Here is a 16321-nt window from a genome sequence, read left to right on the forward strand (position 1 = left end):
TTCAAGACCTTGGGGTTTTGTATCGGTATCCAGATCAGAGCTACATTGATCAAGCATATTGTAACTTGTGGTATCTGGGCAAAAAAAATCTAAAACAGTCCAATACTCCAAATAGGGCCAATCAATCAAAGTTCAATGAACCTGTTGCAGCCTGATCAGTATCGTAATGGCTATGCAGGCGCTTCTATCCACTTGAACTAGGACCTTAGCCGTACGCCTGATAATATCAAATACAGAAAATGAGCTGGCTCCCGTAGTGAGATAGAGGGTACCAGCCCTACAAATATGCCCAATTCCATACCCAAAACATAGGAAAACCTGGTGCCGAAGGCAGCCAGGTACAAACTGAAAGCGCAGATACACCATCTGCCATTCCCCTGTCCCTATTCCTCACTTAAATGGAGGTGCAGTACTGCAAAATACTTAATGATCAAAACCATCGATAAGACGTAAATATTACAAGAGATATTACAATACTGATTGAGTCAAATACTTGAAATTATGCTTAGGCCTGCCTGCTTCTAAAGAGTGTGAACTTTTCACCCTAGAGAGAACATATACAAGCCACGAAGGGCAACGCCCTATTTACAACATTGGATGTTATCCGCATTGTAAGAGAGAGCAATTAATGCATCCACTTAGAAAGCTCTGATGAATGAGCGCCCTTGACTGTAGGTTGGCCTCGAGTATCAAATTGTATATCCAAACAAACAGTGCAAACAGCCCATTTATCAAAAAAAGATGCAAGTCGCCAATCACGATAGACCGATTCACCTCAATCATCAACTATGTCATCCAGGAGATTGTCAACACTATGGGCGCGCGAAATGCGCGGCTCTCGGTCATCTTTCATGTCCCAATGTGCTCGTAGCACCACCTCAACAACGCCGCTGGCATCCGCCACATGCCCGTCTACGCGATCAACCCGGCAGTCCTCATTGCACCCGACTGTCGCCATTCGATCGTATTCGCAGGGCAAGGTCGCTGACATGGCCAAGAACTTCTCCCGTCGACCTGGAACTGCCGCTGAAACCTATGTCGCATATGGCATGACCCAGAAGCTATTCGAGGCTTGCTCTAGCCAAGCGGACTACAAAATCCCTCAAGCATCGCAGAAAGGTGTCGAGGTTCCTAAGACGGAAGCTGGGGAGGATCTTGGTGTTGGAGAGGGCTGGTGGTATAAAGGTAAGCTTGGCCCTTTTTTTCGTGGCCTGGGACCCTGGCAATCTTTTGGATACCAACTAATCGTGCACATTACTGCAGAACTCGGCCTTAAGCCAACTTTCTCTACGTGGTCTCAGGTGACTTTCCTCCACATGTACCTTTTGACTGTCCGTCTTCGTGCCCTTCCCCACCGCGAAAGCGTTACCACCTACTCTCGTCATTTGATCGACCACTTTTCGCACGAGGCTGAACACCGAATGGACGTGTACCATGACCTGGGAAGCCGCACGATCCGTAACAAGTACTTGAAGGATCTTTTCATTCAATGGCGTGGAATCATTGCTGCATATGATGAGGGATTGGCCAAGGGTGATGCGGTTCTCGGTGCCGCTGTCTGGAGAAACCTCTGGAAGGGCAGCCAGACTGGACCCGATGGCGAAGAGATTGACTGGGCTAAGGTTGCCCAGGTGGTCGTATACATTAGGCGAGTCTTGTCGGAGCTTGCAAAGAAAGACGAGGTCGATATTGTTTTTGCCATTGGAAGCGCCGACAAGAAGACCCATGGTATTTTCGGGTACTCCGAGGCGGACAAGAAGCTTGTCGAGTCAAGCAAATAATATGGATAGTAACTGAGACGGAGCGAAATCCTGACTGGCGTTTTTGAGGCATTTGTTTGATGTCTACGTATGGTGGATTTTCACATGGAACTTCGAAATATGTACAATACTAATTGCCCTACTCTTCTTTGCATATGAAATTATTTATGGTGTTCACATCTTCATTTCTGGTACAGAACCGACTGAACTAAGTCAAAATTTAGTTTTCTTTCTTGCCGAAGAGGTCTTTTTCCACCATGCCGCGACAGATAGGGTGGTAGAAGTCCTTGTACTTCTCGAAAGTTTCGAGGGCAACAGGGCGGTTGATCTTTTGAAGATTGCGGAAGCTAAGAGAGTTGTCAGTATTACAAGCATTTTGAACTTAGATGGGGGAGGTCTTACAGAGGTCGAACAAACTTCATGCGTCCAATGCGGCCAAGCAACTCAGTGGTCGGCTCAATGACGCTGTCATCGCCGGCCTTCATGCCAACCTGCAAATAGAGGTTGGAAACCTCAATGTTCTCACTCTTGGACAACCCGTAGACATCACCCATCAACTTCGAGATCTCCGGAGTGAGTGGCTTCTCCAGCAAGAGCATCTGTTCAAGGAAGACAACCAATTGGTTTGCGGTCAGGCCCTTGATATCACTGGCTTGAGGCTTGAAGGACGATCCAGGAAGGGACTGCCATTTCTTGGAAAGCTCATAGACAACATCCACAAGCGACGTGTCAAAGCTTGGTTTGGGCGGCAAGCCTGGTGCATAGAACCACTTGTCCCAGTCTATGTCGTTCAAGAGCTTGGATGCCTCGGCATCTGACGCAAAGAAATCCAAGATCGTGGCCTTGAACTCATAGGAGTCCAGGGATTTGCACTTGAATGTCGTAAAGTACTGGGAACAAGGCTTAATAAGGATCGAAAAACGCAAAAAGGGGGTCAACATACGTGAGGAATAAATTTGTCGAATTTGGGCTTTCCAACAAGGTTCTCAAGGTAGAACAGGAAGTTGAAGCCCTTCTCGTAAGGGATACTGGAGAATGCGTCATCAGGGTCCTTACCCTTCAGATCCACGATAAGTTTAGTGAACTCGTGATCATTGCCAAAGTGCTCGACAGCATCAGTCAGAGACTTCCATCCAATGATGGCTGAGAAGTGACGATAGGCTTCGCCGTGGCTGCGAAAGTTAGCGTACCATTTAAATGAAATAAAGCCGTGAAGACGTACACAGCAGCCAGAATCTATTAAGTAGTTAGTAACACGCACACAGAAAGGTTTCAGTGTGACTTACTCTTCTCTCCAGATAAACAGTCCAACCTTCGTTCAGCCAGAAGTGCTCCCAAGAGGCATTGGTGACAAGGTTGCCACTCCAACTGTGAGCCAGTTCGTGCGCGATAACATCGATATTCTCACGATCCTGGGTTTCTCAGTTTCCTGTCATCAAAGACTATACTGTGAGATGAGATAAGACATACCTTGGAGATGATGCTTGGAGTAGCGAAAGTGAAGATAGGGTTCTCCATGCCACCATAAGGGAAACTGGGCGGTAAGATCAAGACATTGTACTCGCCCCAGGCGTAGGGATAGACAATTTTCTACGGCATATCAGTATTCGATCAGGTCAAGAAGGATTCCTTCCGTTTTCTTTACCTCGATTGTGGTGATGAAGTTCTCGGTATCAGCTTCGAGCTCCCATTTACATTCATCCAGCTTGTCAGGGCTGGTAGCAACAACACTCCGGGGTCCAATTGAAGCCTCTGCGACGTCTCTTTAGACTTCAAGTCAGTAGATATAAGGGATTTGGAGCGCCACAGGGACTTTCTTACCCACTGGCAATAGCGAAGAGATAGCTGGGAATTGGCACCGACTGGTGGAATCGATACAGCTGATGCTCAGACTTGGTCTCTGAGGATTTTCGAATGGGCAGACCACTGGTCATGACCGGAAGAGGGGAAGTGATATTAAAATCAAAGGTGCTCTTCACATCCGGGGTATCCTGACAAGGGAAGATAGACCGGGCATGGATTGCCTGGCATTGCGAGACTAGGACGCGATATTGTCAGTACAGTTGCAGAGCATTGCTACTGAAAGATAACCTACACATGTACGGATGCTTCTTGTTTGAGGTTTGCGCCGGAGTCAACCATTGCAGTGCTGTGCACTTGTCGGTGGTTTGCACGGCAATCTATGCTTGAATGAGATGGAACTCCTTATAAACCTGAGACAATGGGGAGTCAAACATACATCGACCTCAACGGTGCCATCCAATTCAACCCCTTGCTCAAGAGTGATTTTCAAGGGAACCCCATAGGGTTCCAGTGGGGGTAGCAACTCCCATTTGGATGGCTGGCCATTGACCTTCACAGTACCAATGTCAAGATAACTAGTATCTAGAATGATCTCACGAGACTCGGCATTGGTGATGGACTTGAACTGATGAACGACATTGCCCACCAGCTTCTTCTGGTCGAACAGAATATCGAAATTGGCGGTGATGTGGGTAGACCGCCAATTGTTGTAGTTACTCACGGTATTCGGATCCCGCGGATTGGTGACCATCTTGCGGGCTTGGTTGAAGCGCACAGTGATATGCGCTGAACGTAACGAAGAGAAATTGAAGCTCCGGAGAGAAGGCGATTTCCACAAAGTCATGAGGTTGTGGGAGGGGGGGAGGGGAGGGTTTTTTTTTCTGTTTTCCGTTGCTAAGCGGGACACTATTTACACCTCAGAAGGGAACATGAGACAGTTCGAGTAGCGACTGACGTTATAGAGTAGACAGTGGACATGAGAGAGCAGAGAGTAGAGGAGAATAGGGTCCAATTGACTTTGTTATAGATCCCATCCTGGTTCATCCTTTTATCCCTGTGCGATGTGTTATACCAGCTAGGGAGACACCCCTTTTCTCAGTCTCGCTATTGATTTCGCGTGTTTGTCTGTTCTCTGTTCATCGGGTTCATTTATTCATCTCCTCGTCTATTCACTGAGTCCTCTTTGCCCCTATCTGCTCATCTTGTGCCCATCGCAACCGTCCTCTCTTGATTTCCCTCCCATTCGCCCACCGCCCCACGACACCGCCCCTGAATGTGGATGGGTTCCCCTGACCTCAGACAACCCCAGAGCGCATTTGCTTGCTATTCTTAGGCTGTTGCAGTGTAAGAGCTTTGCGATCTGGACTTTGTCGTGCGGTGCTCCACTTAATACTCCATCTGTGAGTGCTATTTCCCCATATGTTCTCCCCCTCATATCTGATCGGAAGTGTACTAGGTTCAATTGCATGAAACCATGTCTCCCTCTCAAGCGATTGTCTTGCTATAAATCGACCCGATCATAAGATTTACGAAATGTGTTAAGACAAGGGGTTCGAACAAGGATCTTCACGAAGCATACGATCACTTCAGCACTTCCCGAAGAATGAGTGAAGACACCCAACACACGGTTCCCTATACCCAATTCTTCTACCAACTACGATTTGCCAACTGCGCATAGCCTCGAGAGGAAGCAACTGCTTGTGCTGTTATATCCGATCTTCCGCGCTATAATATTCAAACTTGATCGCTCGTTGAGAATATCTACCTTGATACCGCTATCGCTTTGCGAAAATGATTCACCACTCAGCCATGGAGGATGACCCCCATTCGTCTTATCCGCGGCATCCAGCGGGGCCCCTCTCATCGGAACTACCCCCGGCACCGCCTCCAAACAGGTCATCCTCTCGTTCGTCTCGGCCCGGCTCTCGGACTCGAATGGTGAAACCATCAGGCGCAGTGACCCCAACTGGCCTGGGAGTGCTCACAGAGAACGTCGCAAACTTTCCTCCGGAGGGCCTTGGTCCTACCAGCCCTATCAAAGAAGGGCTGGGTAGTTTGAATCGTTGGTCACAGTCTACAGCATCTAGCAAGAGCCCGTCAGAATATACCGGTCATCGCCGCGGGAGCTCAAAGATATCTATCTCCGGCTACAGCCGCCACAGTCCCCAGCGTGTCCCCGTGGCAAATGGGCTTCCAATGCTCAACCTCCCAGCGCTTGAGAAATCTCCCATATTCAATGCGGACTCAACATCATCACAACTTGGTTCTTCTATCACAGCCTCGGATAATCTTTTTCAGCCCTCCATCGAATCGACATATGCTTATCAAGTCCCGCAAGATCATGTGGCGCAAAATAGCGGGGACACCATTCCTTTCAATGACTTGGAGGGGGATCCAGAGATCCGACAGCACGGTCAAACCCAAAAAGCGATGCTTTCAAAGGCACTTCAGAAAGCAAACACGGCGGTTCTTCTTGACAATGCTGCCAATTTCGAGGGCGCCATGGATGCTTACTCCGACGCTTGCAATCTATTGCAGCTTGTCATGCTCCGTAGCAATGGGGGCGACGAAGAAAAGCTCAAACTACAAGAAATTCGCGACACTTATATGATACGAGTAACGGAACTCCAGCGTATGGATTTCCCCCTCCCTGAGAGCGATGATAAGGCTCTCCCTGAGCGTCCCCCCAGTCAAGAGTCGTACGGAGAGTTGCTTCATTCGGTAAACGATGATTCTCAGGTCGACAGCCAGCAGAGTTCCGCACATTCTAGCTTCGGGCTCCACCACCAGCTATCGTTGGAAGAGACCAAGGGCTTTCCCATAGAAGCACTCCCTCCACGGCGCCAATCTCTCAAACCCTCCGCGATGGAAGATCAACTCGGATCTCTGACGCTACCCGTGATAAATCAAGAAACCAACGAATCTACTTCGTGGCTAGACACGATTGACGAATCAGGCGCCTCGTCACCATCATCTACGAACTCAAAAGCGTCATCAGTCTATCTTCGTCGTCGGACCAGCCGCCGTCTCAGCAATGATACCGAAGCTGAATTTGACGCTGCTCTCGATGCAGCTGTCGAAGCTGCGTATGATGATGGTCTGGAGCCAGTGATAGAATACAATGAAGATGAGAGTGGTGATAATGATGTGGTTGCGAATGCACGCCGGAACATTGAGTTGGCGAAGCAAAGGGTAAGAGAGGCAGAAAGAGAGGCAGAGGCAATGAACCGTGATCGCGAATTACGTCGACTTCAGGACCAGACCGTTGATCCCACTGCCCGCATTTCGGACTACCTGGACGACGAAGCAGAAGAAGAAGAGCGCTTGTTGGAGGAAATGACCAAGGGCTACGTAATGGATGACTTCGAATTCGGAATATCATCCAAGTCGGCTCTTCCGCGAGAATCGGGTTCGAGCAATGTGTCTGGGAGAACATGGGAAAGCTCTGCAACGTCCAATGTCGCAAGCACAGGTGCGGCATTGTCGACTCTTGCGGAAGATGACGTTCTGCCGTTAGACGACCATATCATTCCACCACATGTCTTTCCCTCTTTGCCTCCATCTTCTGCCTTGCCGCCTCTTCCAGTGTCGTCTGATTTCCCTGCCCCCAAGCGGACTTCGATGTCCAACCGTTCTGGCTCTATCAGTTCAATTGCCGGTCAAGGAGTTCGTGCCCGGAGACTATCTAACCTGAACACCCGCGAGCTCACAATTGAGACAAATTCCCGCTCCCGAGCCGATTCTAATACGTCTGGTCTAGAAGGCTTTGCAACCCCAATGACCAGCCGCCCACCTGTACCATTGCCCAAGGATGAGCCTACTGCAGATCCTGCCCGCGCTTCTACTCCAAGTTCCCGTTCCACTTTACATCCTACACAGCGCAATCCGTCGGTGGGTTCGTTCATAGAAAATGTCACTCTCGCTCAAACCCGCACTCATGAAGATGATGAGGCTGAACTCCCGCCATTACCACTATCCGCGCGGCCTATGGGTAAAGTACCTTCGGCTCCAGATGGCTTGGATAAAGTACTTTCCGGTACGAAACCCTTCCGGGCTCGAAACGCCTCAGTTCCAATTCAGATTTCCGATACTGCACCAGAATCTCCAAGCACGCCATGGAGTGGTGCATTCCCATCCCTGGATACCCAGAAGGCTGTAATGGCTGGCAGCATTCCCATTATGCCTACTCCGACCCTCGCCAACTTTAACTTCAATCAGAATGGCTTGCCAACTAGCGGGATGAACCTATTTGACAGTAATATTCACTCTCCTACTGCTCTCGGACGTCCAAACTCACTGGTTTTGAACGCACCACTTCCTCTGGAACCTTGTCCGGAGTCTTTCCTCCTCCGCCCATTTTGGTTGATGAGGTGTCTCTACCAAACGCTCGCTCATCCCCATGGTGGCTATCTTTCGGAGAAGCTCTTTATTCCACGAGATGTCTGGCGTGTTAAGAATGTCAAACTCAAGGCTCTCGAAGACAAAGTGTCCAACTGTGATCTTTTGACAGCTGCTCTGCTCAAGTTGGCCCAGGTCGATACGTATGACGCAGATGCAGTCTTGGAGGAGATGCAGTCGTTTGAAAGTGTTCTTGACCAAGTTCAGGCCTTTTTGTCTAAAAAGCTAGGCAATGAGGTTGGTGTGCAGGCCTCGATGCCACTGTTCAAGCCTGCTTCAACCCCCGATGAGCCTGCTCCTGTTGAAAGCGCGCCTAATAAATCATACCTGACTTGGAAAAGAATCAGAGCAAAAACCTCTGGGCTGGGGACAACTACTCCAACGCCGAGTGCACGTGAAAGCAATAAAGACAATCTGACCCTCAACTCTGTTCCTATGACATCCGTTCATGGAACGCGTGCAAAGCGCAATGTGACCCAGCTTGAGTTCTCTGGGCCCAATGCAAACTATATGGGGGCATTGGCGCGACTATTCGATGCTGCTCAAGTGCTAGGTAAGGAATATTGCGGCATATTGAACCTAAATCATGCTAACATGCCAAACAGAGCAAATTGCCCATCAAGTTGAAGATCCTGGCCTTAAACACTCGTCTCCTACCCATGTTGGCCTGGAGCTCAGCACACGACATGCTGCTGAATTTTTTGGCTTTTATATTTGTCGGTTTGCACTAGCTGACGTGAGCTTAATGCTTGATAAATTCATTAAGCGTGGCAGCGAGTGGGTACTGGTCTAGGAAGTATATGAGGCCATACGATCATCATCACCCTTTGGGCGATTCAATGCCCAGGGGTTACTGCATTCTTGTTTTTTTTTTATGTCCATATTTTTGATGTTTATATTGATCTCCCCATGTTTTTGAGATACCATGATGTTAACCCGTGAAATATTTGATGATTTAAAGAACATAATTGTCATGAAAGGGGAATGTATGTATTGCTGTTTGATCTGTTCTTTTACTCATATAAACTGCTTTCCTGTTTCCTTCCATTGCTGATCTACTTTCCCTGGGTTGGTTCAATTCATCGAAAATCCGATTGTTTTCACATATCAAATAGATAGAAGCATATAACGTGAACGCATACCCAAAAAATGACAATCCTTTTAGTTCGCAGTCAACCTTTATCTCCATGCCAGGGGTTCATCATCTCCTCATGTACAATATAAGATACATATGGACCCAGACATGCGTTAACTTGGTGCAGAATCAAAGACACATACCGGCGGACCGAAGACAAATCTGCCTTCGTCTCTCGGCATCTCGGATTATATCAGCAGACAGTTTCAAACTCGGCGCTAAATGTGCATATCTCTCTACCTCACCTACAACACCCGCGATGATGAAATCCATTCTTGGTGCAGGTGGAAGTAGAGTGGAGAGGGACGGAGACATAGTGGCACCCATGATCAACAGGGTCTGTGATACCATTGATAGCGCACCCTGCCATAGGTATGGTAGGTGGCCCTCGCGGTGACTGGTAATGTGCTCCAGTTGGCGAAGAGTAGCATCCAAGCATCGCCGGCAACACTCTCTCACCCCGGAATCCGCCCCTGCTTGTTCGTTCTCAAAGACCGCCAAGATATAAGGACGGTAGATTATTGTACGGCATGCGTTGTAGCGAAGCCTCAGCACTGTTTGGACCGGGTTGGAAAGAGGTGCCTGTGTAAGAGGGAACTGCACGGGACCGGGCAGGCTCTCGTACCATTGCGACAGCTGGAAATCGAGCTCGGAGACAATTGGGCCAAGGGATGAAAGAGTATGTGTGCGGTCTTTTTGGTAGATGATATGGCTGACGCGATTTAGGAGTCTTCGCAGCGCGATCTCTGCCAGAAAGTACCAAAGCTGCTCACGCCCGGCAGCTTCCTCCCTAAACCTGCTCATCCGACTTTCTTTGCCTTGGTCTGTGTCGCCATCCTCTTCGTCATCTTCATCCTCTGCATCTTCATCTTCGAATCCTCCGGGGAGGTCCACACGCTCCTCGAAATGAACGATACCAGAGTGTGGAAGGTCCAATTCTGCGAGAAGGTCACTTTCAAACAATAGGGCATTCCAATACACTCTGACACTCAGCTCCCTCCATTGGTTAGGGATTCGGTTGGGACTGCCAAATAACAGCTGCAGTTTCATGCTAACATTTGACAGCAGAGTCCAGGCCTCCAAAGGCCGCACAAGGTAGAACAAGTAGGCAGATGTTAAGACCATGCACTGTGTTGAAAACACAGTGTTTCGCATCATGACCGATGGCAACAGGCTCCATGCGGCTGCAAAATAGGGCAGTCCTGGTGGCTCACGATCTGGTGGGACGAACGAGATACTACCACTATGGCTGGCACATCCTAGGGCTAAGACCAGCAAGACAAGGCAGCTCATCGGTCCTTCTTGAAAGCCTTGTGCGAGAGCAGTCTGATAATATCGATTCCATGTAAAAGGATTCACACATGAATACCAAACATTGCCATGGTTGAAAAAGGCCTGGGCATATGTGGATGCATTCGTCAAATCGAACCCTGAGTTTGGTGTCATCCGCAGTGGCTCGCGAGCCATTTCTAGCTGTAGTAAGTGCTGTGGATCATAAGCCACAGATACCAAGTCCCGAATCAATGGCCATTGCAGAAGATGCAGAGCTGGAGTAGTGTGCATTTTGGGCATCGTAGAAATACTAGTACTGGCTGGTGGGTTGACCCAGGACCCGAGTCCAACAGCGGACAATCTACCAGGCACCTGCAGTCCACCAGACATCCTAGCTGATGTTTCCTCACTGCCAAGATTGGTGTCATTGCTGGTGGCCGGGGAAGTCGAAGACAAAGCGAGGTGAGATCCTTGACCTGCCAAGCTTGAATGCAGGAGTCCCTCTATTCTAGCCAAATGATCTAGAATGAGCTTGTCGCCGGCATCTAGTTTGATGCCAGGTTCTCGGTAGACACATTCTGCGTTCAAATCTGAGCAGAGTTGACACTTAGGACGAGCCCCATTGCACCGAGTCTTGCGCAGCCGACATATTTGACACTATATTGCCCCGATTTAGTCGGATTGCCCTGTATTCCACAAGGTCAAAGGGACTTACAGCTATGGTTGCCCGTCGTCGGGGGTATTCAGCGGTCTCGGAGCTGGAGCGCTTTTTCTTGCCCAGGGAAGTATCACTGGCTGTGAAATCTGCCCCAAGGTCTGCACCAAGGTCTGCCTCCTTCTCTGAAGGGATTTCCATGGTAGGAAATATTGGAGAACGTCGCTTGTTTCTTGGATTGTAGTCTAATATATACCACTCCAAACCGATATGGCGGGGTGGTTGAGTGGGAGCATCAGACCATAGTGAACAATACAAAATCTAGAGTTTAAGAAGGGCAAAGATTGTAGGAAGGCAGTGCAAAGTCTCAGAATAAAAGGTCCCAATGGCTTTTTCGGATTGAGCCGGGCATTATAGATTGCGTAGGGCTGCTTTCATGAAATGTCTAAGATAGCTCGACTAACTCGACACGGGGCGGTTCCGTGACCGGGTAAGCATGTCCAATGCAGTGACATGGGACGAACAGAAAGACATCGGTCAAGGCAAAAAATAGAACAGAGCAACAAACCCAATGGTGCTTGAGTAGTCAGTAGTGAGGTGAAGTTGTTAAGGTGAAGTCAGTTGATGTTGAAGTTGTGTAGAAAGATAGTTTTAGTCCACGTGCACGCGTCCCAAACAACGCGTCTCTCTTTCAACTTCACACTTTCTTCTCGACTCAACCTCATATTGAATATCATGCCGCGCCCTGCCCCAAAACGAAGCCGCACGAAAGGCCAGCCAGTCAAAAAGGCGGAAGAACCAACGCGACAGAATGACTCTGTATCTCAGTCCCCCGCGCAACCTGAACGCGGCTCAGTCCTGGATCCACGACAGACATTGCGCAGCCAAACACCTTTGACCAAGAGTTATGAACAGGCGATTGAGTCTTCTCCCACCGGGGACCGAACAGGCACAGGTAGTCGACCTGGAACTGGCAGTCGCCCTCCTACAAGGTCGCGCGGTTATTCCTCAACGCTATCCTTCGCTGGGCGCAAAGGCGACACAAGCTCCCGAGTCCCCGGCACACCTGGCTTCGAAAGCTCCGTGCTGAGTAACTTCAGACGACGGCCGCGACAGCAGAGTATCCTGCAGATGATGCAGGCTGAAGATGGCTCTTCTGAATTGGACGACGATGACTTCCTTGGTGGGCTCAGTCCTGACGATGAATCTACGCCGCTCAACCTTCCCAGAGGAAAGTCAATCCTGATAAACCCCCCCGAAGACTCGCCAACACGATTCGAATCTCCACTTTCCTCGCCCGAGGGGTCGCGCAAGCGCAAGCGAACGACCCGAGAGATACAGGTGCCTCAATCGCCTATGCAATCACCTGTTAATGTTGTCAAAGATACACCAACCGCAACACCAATCCAGCGTGGCGGCTCTTCGGCTCATGAAGATGAAGAAGCCGAGACCGAAGAACTTGAGCAAGATGACGATGAAGTCGACCGAGTCGAGGATACGCAACACTCTCAACAATACCCGGAAATCTTCAGTCAGACTATGCTTCCACCCACCAGTAGTCCCATGCGAAGTCCTACTGGTTCCACTGCAGTAGCCGGTGATTCTACGCCTACTGCGCCGCAGCCCATCGCCAGAAAGAAGTCCAAGGCCCCTACCCATCTATCAACAGCGAGTCTACAAGACAAACTTCTACCTAGACGCCGTCGACGCAAGAACGAAGCTAGCAACGAATTTGACGTCCCCAGTGACGAAAGTGATGGCCAACATGATGCAGCATCTGGCGACGAAGACGAACTGAGCTACCCATCAAGGCGGCCCTCCAGGCGAAAGACAGACTCCAAAAAGCCCAAGGCACTATCAAATGCACAGCACAAATCAAAACTTAACAATCCAAAGCAAAAGCTAGCCAAAGTCAAAGCAGCTCCCAAGGCGCCTGCAACATATTCACGTTCTGGTGGCAGTGCTGGTGTCGAAAAGGAAAATGAAGTGCTGGCTCTATCTTCACCATCCTCCTCGCCCTTGTCGTCACCGCCTGAGTCCGATGTGTCTGATAATGAATCTGCTGGAACCGAGCCAACACCTCGTTGCGTGAGTGATGAGTTGCGCGCGGCAGTCAAGAAATTTGCTGAAGTGGATCAATGGGAGATGGAGTTTGAAGATGTGTCTGCCTCTGAGACACTAGGCAGTCCATCACGATAGTTGTTTTTGACGTGTTATGAAGCTCTTTTATTTTCTGTTTGTTACCGAAAGTAGCCGTTGTGAGGCCCCGCAATGTAACCGATTTAGTAAATACGACACTGTTTCTGCTTCCCCCCCCCCCCGCGTCTTCTTTTTTCTCGATCTCTCTTTCTCTCTCCCTCCCTCTCTCCCTCTCTCAACTCTCTCAAAATGACCTCCGTGGATAATATCCTCGCTGCCAAATATCCTGCCAAGGCCCATGCGCGCCGTGTCGCAGAGTCTATCAAGGCCCGGCATGGCGGGGCCGGTGCTATCTATCTCGAGGCTCAAAAAACTCGCATGATCGAGGACAGCGACGAGGCTATGCCCTTCCGGTATTGTAAAGTGGCCCCGAAGCCCATGATGAGACTGACACCATTGTAGTCAACGTCGTCCCTTCTTCTATCTCACTGGCTGTCTTTTGCCTGATGCCGCGGTGGTTTACGATGCTGTCGCAGACCAATTGACCCTCTTTATTCCTCCAATCGATGCCGAGTCGGTTATTTGGTCTGGACTTCCACTTTCTCCCGAGGAGGCCGTTAAGCTTTACGACGTGGATCGCGTGCTGTTCACGACCGATGTCAATTCGACCCTGGCGTCGATCGCCTCGACCCACAATGGACAAACTGCCGCATTTGCAATTGCCGAGCAGGTGTCAGAGGAAACCAAGTTCGAAGGTTTTGCGGAAGTCAACATTTCCACCCTGAAGTCTACCATTGAGGACACTCGTGTCATCAAGGATGCTTACGAGGTTGCCCTCTTGAGAAAGGCAAACGATATCTCGGCCAAGGCTCACATTGCCGCCATCAAGGCCTCCAAAACCGCCACCAACGAACGCGAAATTGAGGCTGCTATCATCGGTGCTTGCATTGCCAATGGATGCCGTGAGCAATCCTACCACCCTATCGTCGCTGGCGGTGAAGGCGGTGCCACCCTCCACTACGTCAGAAACGATGTTGACCTCGTCGACCCTGCCACTGGCAAGCGGAAGAACAATGTCCTCATCGATGCTGGTGGTGAGTATCAGACCTACTGTGCTGATATCACTCGTGTCATCCCTCTGGGTGGCCGGTTCGCGCCAGAGACCCGCCAGATCTACGAGATTGTCCTCCAGATGCAAACAGAATGTATTGCGATGCTGAAGGAAGGAGTGTGTTGGGACGATGTTCACGCCTTGGCGCATCGCATTGCTATCCGTGGCCTGTTGAAGCTCGGCATCCTACGTGGATCTGAGGAAGAGTTATTTGAGAAGCGTGTCAGCGTGGCTTTCTTCCCTCACGGCCTCGGTCATTACCTTGGAATGGACACCCATGACACCGGTGGTAACCCCAAGTACGACGACAAGGACACCATGTTCCGCTACCTGCGCGTCCGTGCTAACCTCCCGGCTGGCTCCGTGATCACTGTTGAGCCCGGTGTAAGGTTATCCCGTCCCATCTTTGCTACGTCGAAACTAACTCGCAACGTGATACTAGATCTATTTCTGCCGTTTTATCATTGACCCCGTTTTGAAGGCCCCAGAGACCGGTAAGTATATCGATACCGAGGTACTGGAGCGGTATTGGAGCGTGGGAGGCGTGCGGATCGAGGACAACATCCACATCACCAAGGATGGCTCCGAAAATCTGACAACCGCCCCGAAGATCATCGCTGAGGTCGAGAGCCTGGCCTTGTAGATAAAGCATTTGGTATCAGTTGGTTATAGACAACGATGTTTAATTTTAGTTTTCTCTTGGAATGGTCATTGATCTGAAATGGTCGCTGGTATCGATGTGATACAGACGGACAAATGATGCGAACTGGGGTATCGGGGTAATATCTGGACTGCAGACGTGGTAGGCCTCTCAATCCCATCACAGATCCCTTCTGCGCTTGCGCGCACTCCCCTTATCTCATCAGACGGTATCTGCTTGTCCTTCCGGTCCAGGATAATGGTCAATCGAAAGAGAACTCAGGCACCTCAATACAGAGTTTCTTGAAGTCATCACCAACATCGCGACGTAGCGTATGGCTGTGGCTGGCCCAATAGGAGGCAACTGGCTTTCGAATCGTGATGTCCGAAGCAGGGGTATTGGTATACACATAGCGAGCATAGAGATGTTCTGCATGAGGTGAGCTTTTAACCTTGTGGATCTTGCCATGGGCAAGACTCTTCAATGCTGGCAATCCCAGCTTGTCTGCCAATGTGTATACTCGCGCATGGCGGAGTAACGTCTCGGAGCCATCATTCACTGCGAGGTCTGTAGAGTCAGGCTGCGGTGCGGTTCAATCGCGCGTGTATTGGAATTGTAAAAAGCAACCAAAGGCATCGACATCCTCATCGGGTAGTTTTATCAGTCGCTATTGGCCAAGATGTTAGTTTCTAGCCAAGTGGGATAGGTGATCGGCTCACAGGTCCCGCTGGTTCAAATTCGGCGACCAAGCTCGCAAGCAATGGCGATTGTAGGAGGAAGGTCTGGTGGGCAGTCAAAATCGTCTGGTTCGCGTCTTTTCCAACCACAATTTCCACAATTGGCGAGGTAAGGAAGCTAGCAGTCAGTCCAGTTGTCTCCTCACGCGACAAATGACGTGATGTGTGATACCATGAAGAGGGTAAAGCAAGTGGACTGGGGACTGTAGAATAGGGAAATGGAATGTGCTCACTCGAGGAAGTTGAACCCAGCATTCTTCTTCACGGGAGGCTCTGGATCAAGCTCAATTGACTCAAGCTCAAGCTCAGGCGCAGGCTCTTGGGCATTAGGGAGAGTCGCATCATGTGTTCCTCCCATCACTACCTCGGCGGAGGTGTGGTTTGCGGGGGGTTGGACCGGTGCCGATGGAGTCATAGTTGCAGTCGCGCTGGGGGATCAGGTCGATTCAGGTCTTTCGGCAAGCAATTTAACCTGGGGCGTTTGAGGCGTGCCCATGGTGTAGAGTGAATGAAGGACGTCTTGAGGGAGCCCAGGAGAGCTCAGGCGGTAAAGTCACGGGGAAGTGTGCATCTCGTCACAAAGCCAGAGACCTTCGACAAGTCAAGTGTTTTCCGAGTCTGGTTTTACCAAATGCGTGTAAGGTACCTCCCATACCGCAGAAAGGCAACTC

The 16321-nt window shown here is 49.9% G+C and overlaps 7 protein-coding genes across 7 annotated transcripts; 4 read left to right on the forward strand and 3 right to left on the reverse strand.

Moving 5' to 3' along the window:
* Positions 1 to 788: 788 nt before the first annotated feature.
* Positions 789 to 1781, forward strand: N7511_002808 (uncharacterized protein; the record flags this gene model as incomplete). The annotated part of the gene is made up of 1 exon (XM_057125233.1): positions 789 to 1781. One exon carries the CDS (start codon positions 789 to 791, stop codon positions 1779 to 1781), a length of 993 nt encoding a protein of 330 aa, XP_056987392.1.
* Positions 1782 to 1980: 199 nt separating this feature from the next.
* Positions 1981 to 4407, reverse strand: N7511_002809 (bifunctional aminopeptidase/epoxide hydrolase; the record flags this gene model as incomplete). Its single annotated transcript, XM_057125234.1, has 9 exons — positions 1981 to 2107; positions 2163 to 2650; positions 2704 to 2996; positions 3043 to 3172; positions 3231 to 3350; positions 3406 to 3523; positions 3582 to 3798; positions 3856 to 3940; positions 4000 to 4407. 9 exons carry the CDS (start codon positions 4405 to 4407, stop codon positions 1981 to 1983), a joined length of 1986 nt encoding a protein of 661 aa, XP_056987393.1.
* Positions 4408 to 5354: 947 nt separating this feature from the next.
* On the forward strand, positions 5355 to 8754 carry N7511_002810 (uncharacterized protein; the record flags this gene model as incomplete). Its single annotated transcript, XM_057125235.1, has 2 exons — positions 5355 to 8514; positions 8567 to 8754. The coding sequence occupies 2 exons, from the start codon at positions 5355 to 5357 to the stop codon at positions 8752 to 8754; spliced, it is 3348 nt and encodes a 1115-aa protein (XP_056987394.1).
* Positions 8755 to 9225: 471 nt separating this feature from the next.
* Positions 9226 to 11224, reverse strand: N7511_002811 (Zn(II)2Cys6 transcription factor; the record flags this gene model as incomplete). The annotated part of the gene is made up of 2 exons (XM_057125236.1): positions 9226 to 11025; positions 11084 to 11224. 2 exons carry the CDS (start codon positions 11222 to 11224, stop codon positions 9226 to 9228), a joined length of 1941 nt encoding a protein of 646 aa, XP_056987395.1.
* Positions 11225 to 11758: 534 nt separating this feature from the next.
* N7511_002812 (uncharacterized protein) lies at positions 11759 to 13222 on the forward strand (the record flags this gene model as incomplete). The annotated part of the gene is made up of 1 exon (XM_057125237.1): positions 11759 to 13222. One exon carries the CDS (start codon positions 11759 to 11761, stop codon positions 13220 to 13222), a length of 1464 nt encoding a protein of 487 aa, XP_056987396.1.
* A 189-nt stretch (positions 13223 to 13411) lies between these two features.
* N7511_002813 (aminopeptidase P family protein) lies at positions 13412 to 14916 on the forward strand (the record flags this gene model as incomplete). The annotated part of the gene is made up of 3 exons (XM_057125238.1): positions 13412 to 13575; positions 13625 to 14657; positions 14716 to 14916. 3 exons carry the CDS (start codon positions 13412 to 13414, stop codon positions 14914 to 14916), a joined length of 1398 nt encoding a protein of 465 aa, XP_056987397.1.
* A 259-nt stretch (positions 14917 to 15175) lies between these two features.
* Positions 15176 to 16065, reverse strand: N7511_002814 (uncharacterized protein; the record flags this gene model as incomplete). Its single annotated transcript, XM_057125239.1, has 4 exons — positions 15176 to 15480; positions 15541 to 15580; positions 15633 to 15768; positions 15884 to 16065. 4 exons carry the CDS (start codon positions 16063 to 16065, stop codon positions 15176 to 15178), a joined length of 663 nt encoding a protein of 220 aa, XP_056987398.1.
* Between the last annotated feature and the right edge of the window lie 256 nt (positions 16066 to 16321).

Source organism: Penicillium nucicola (assembly GCF_028828085.1).
Source record: "Penicillium nucicola strain IBT 29836 chromosome Unknown utg000002l, whole genome shotgun sequence".
Classification (NCBI taxonomy): Eukaryota; Fungi; Ascomycota; class Eurotiomycetes; order Eurotiales; family Aspergillaceae; genus Penicillium; species Penicillium nucicola.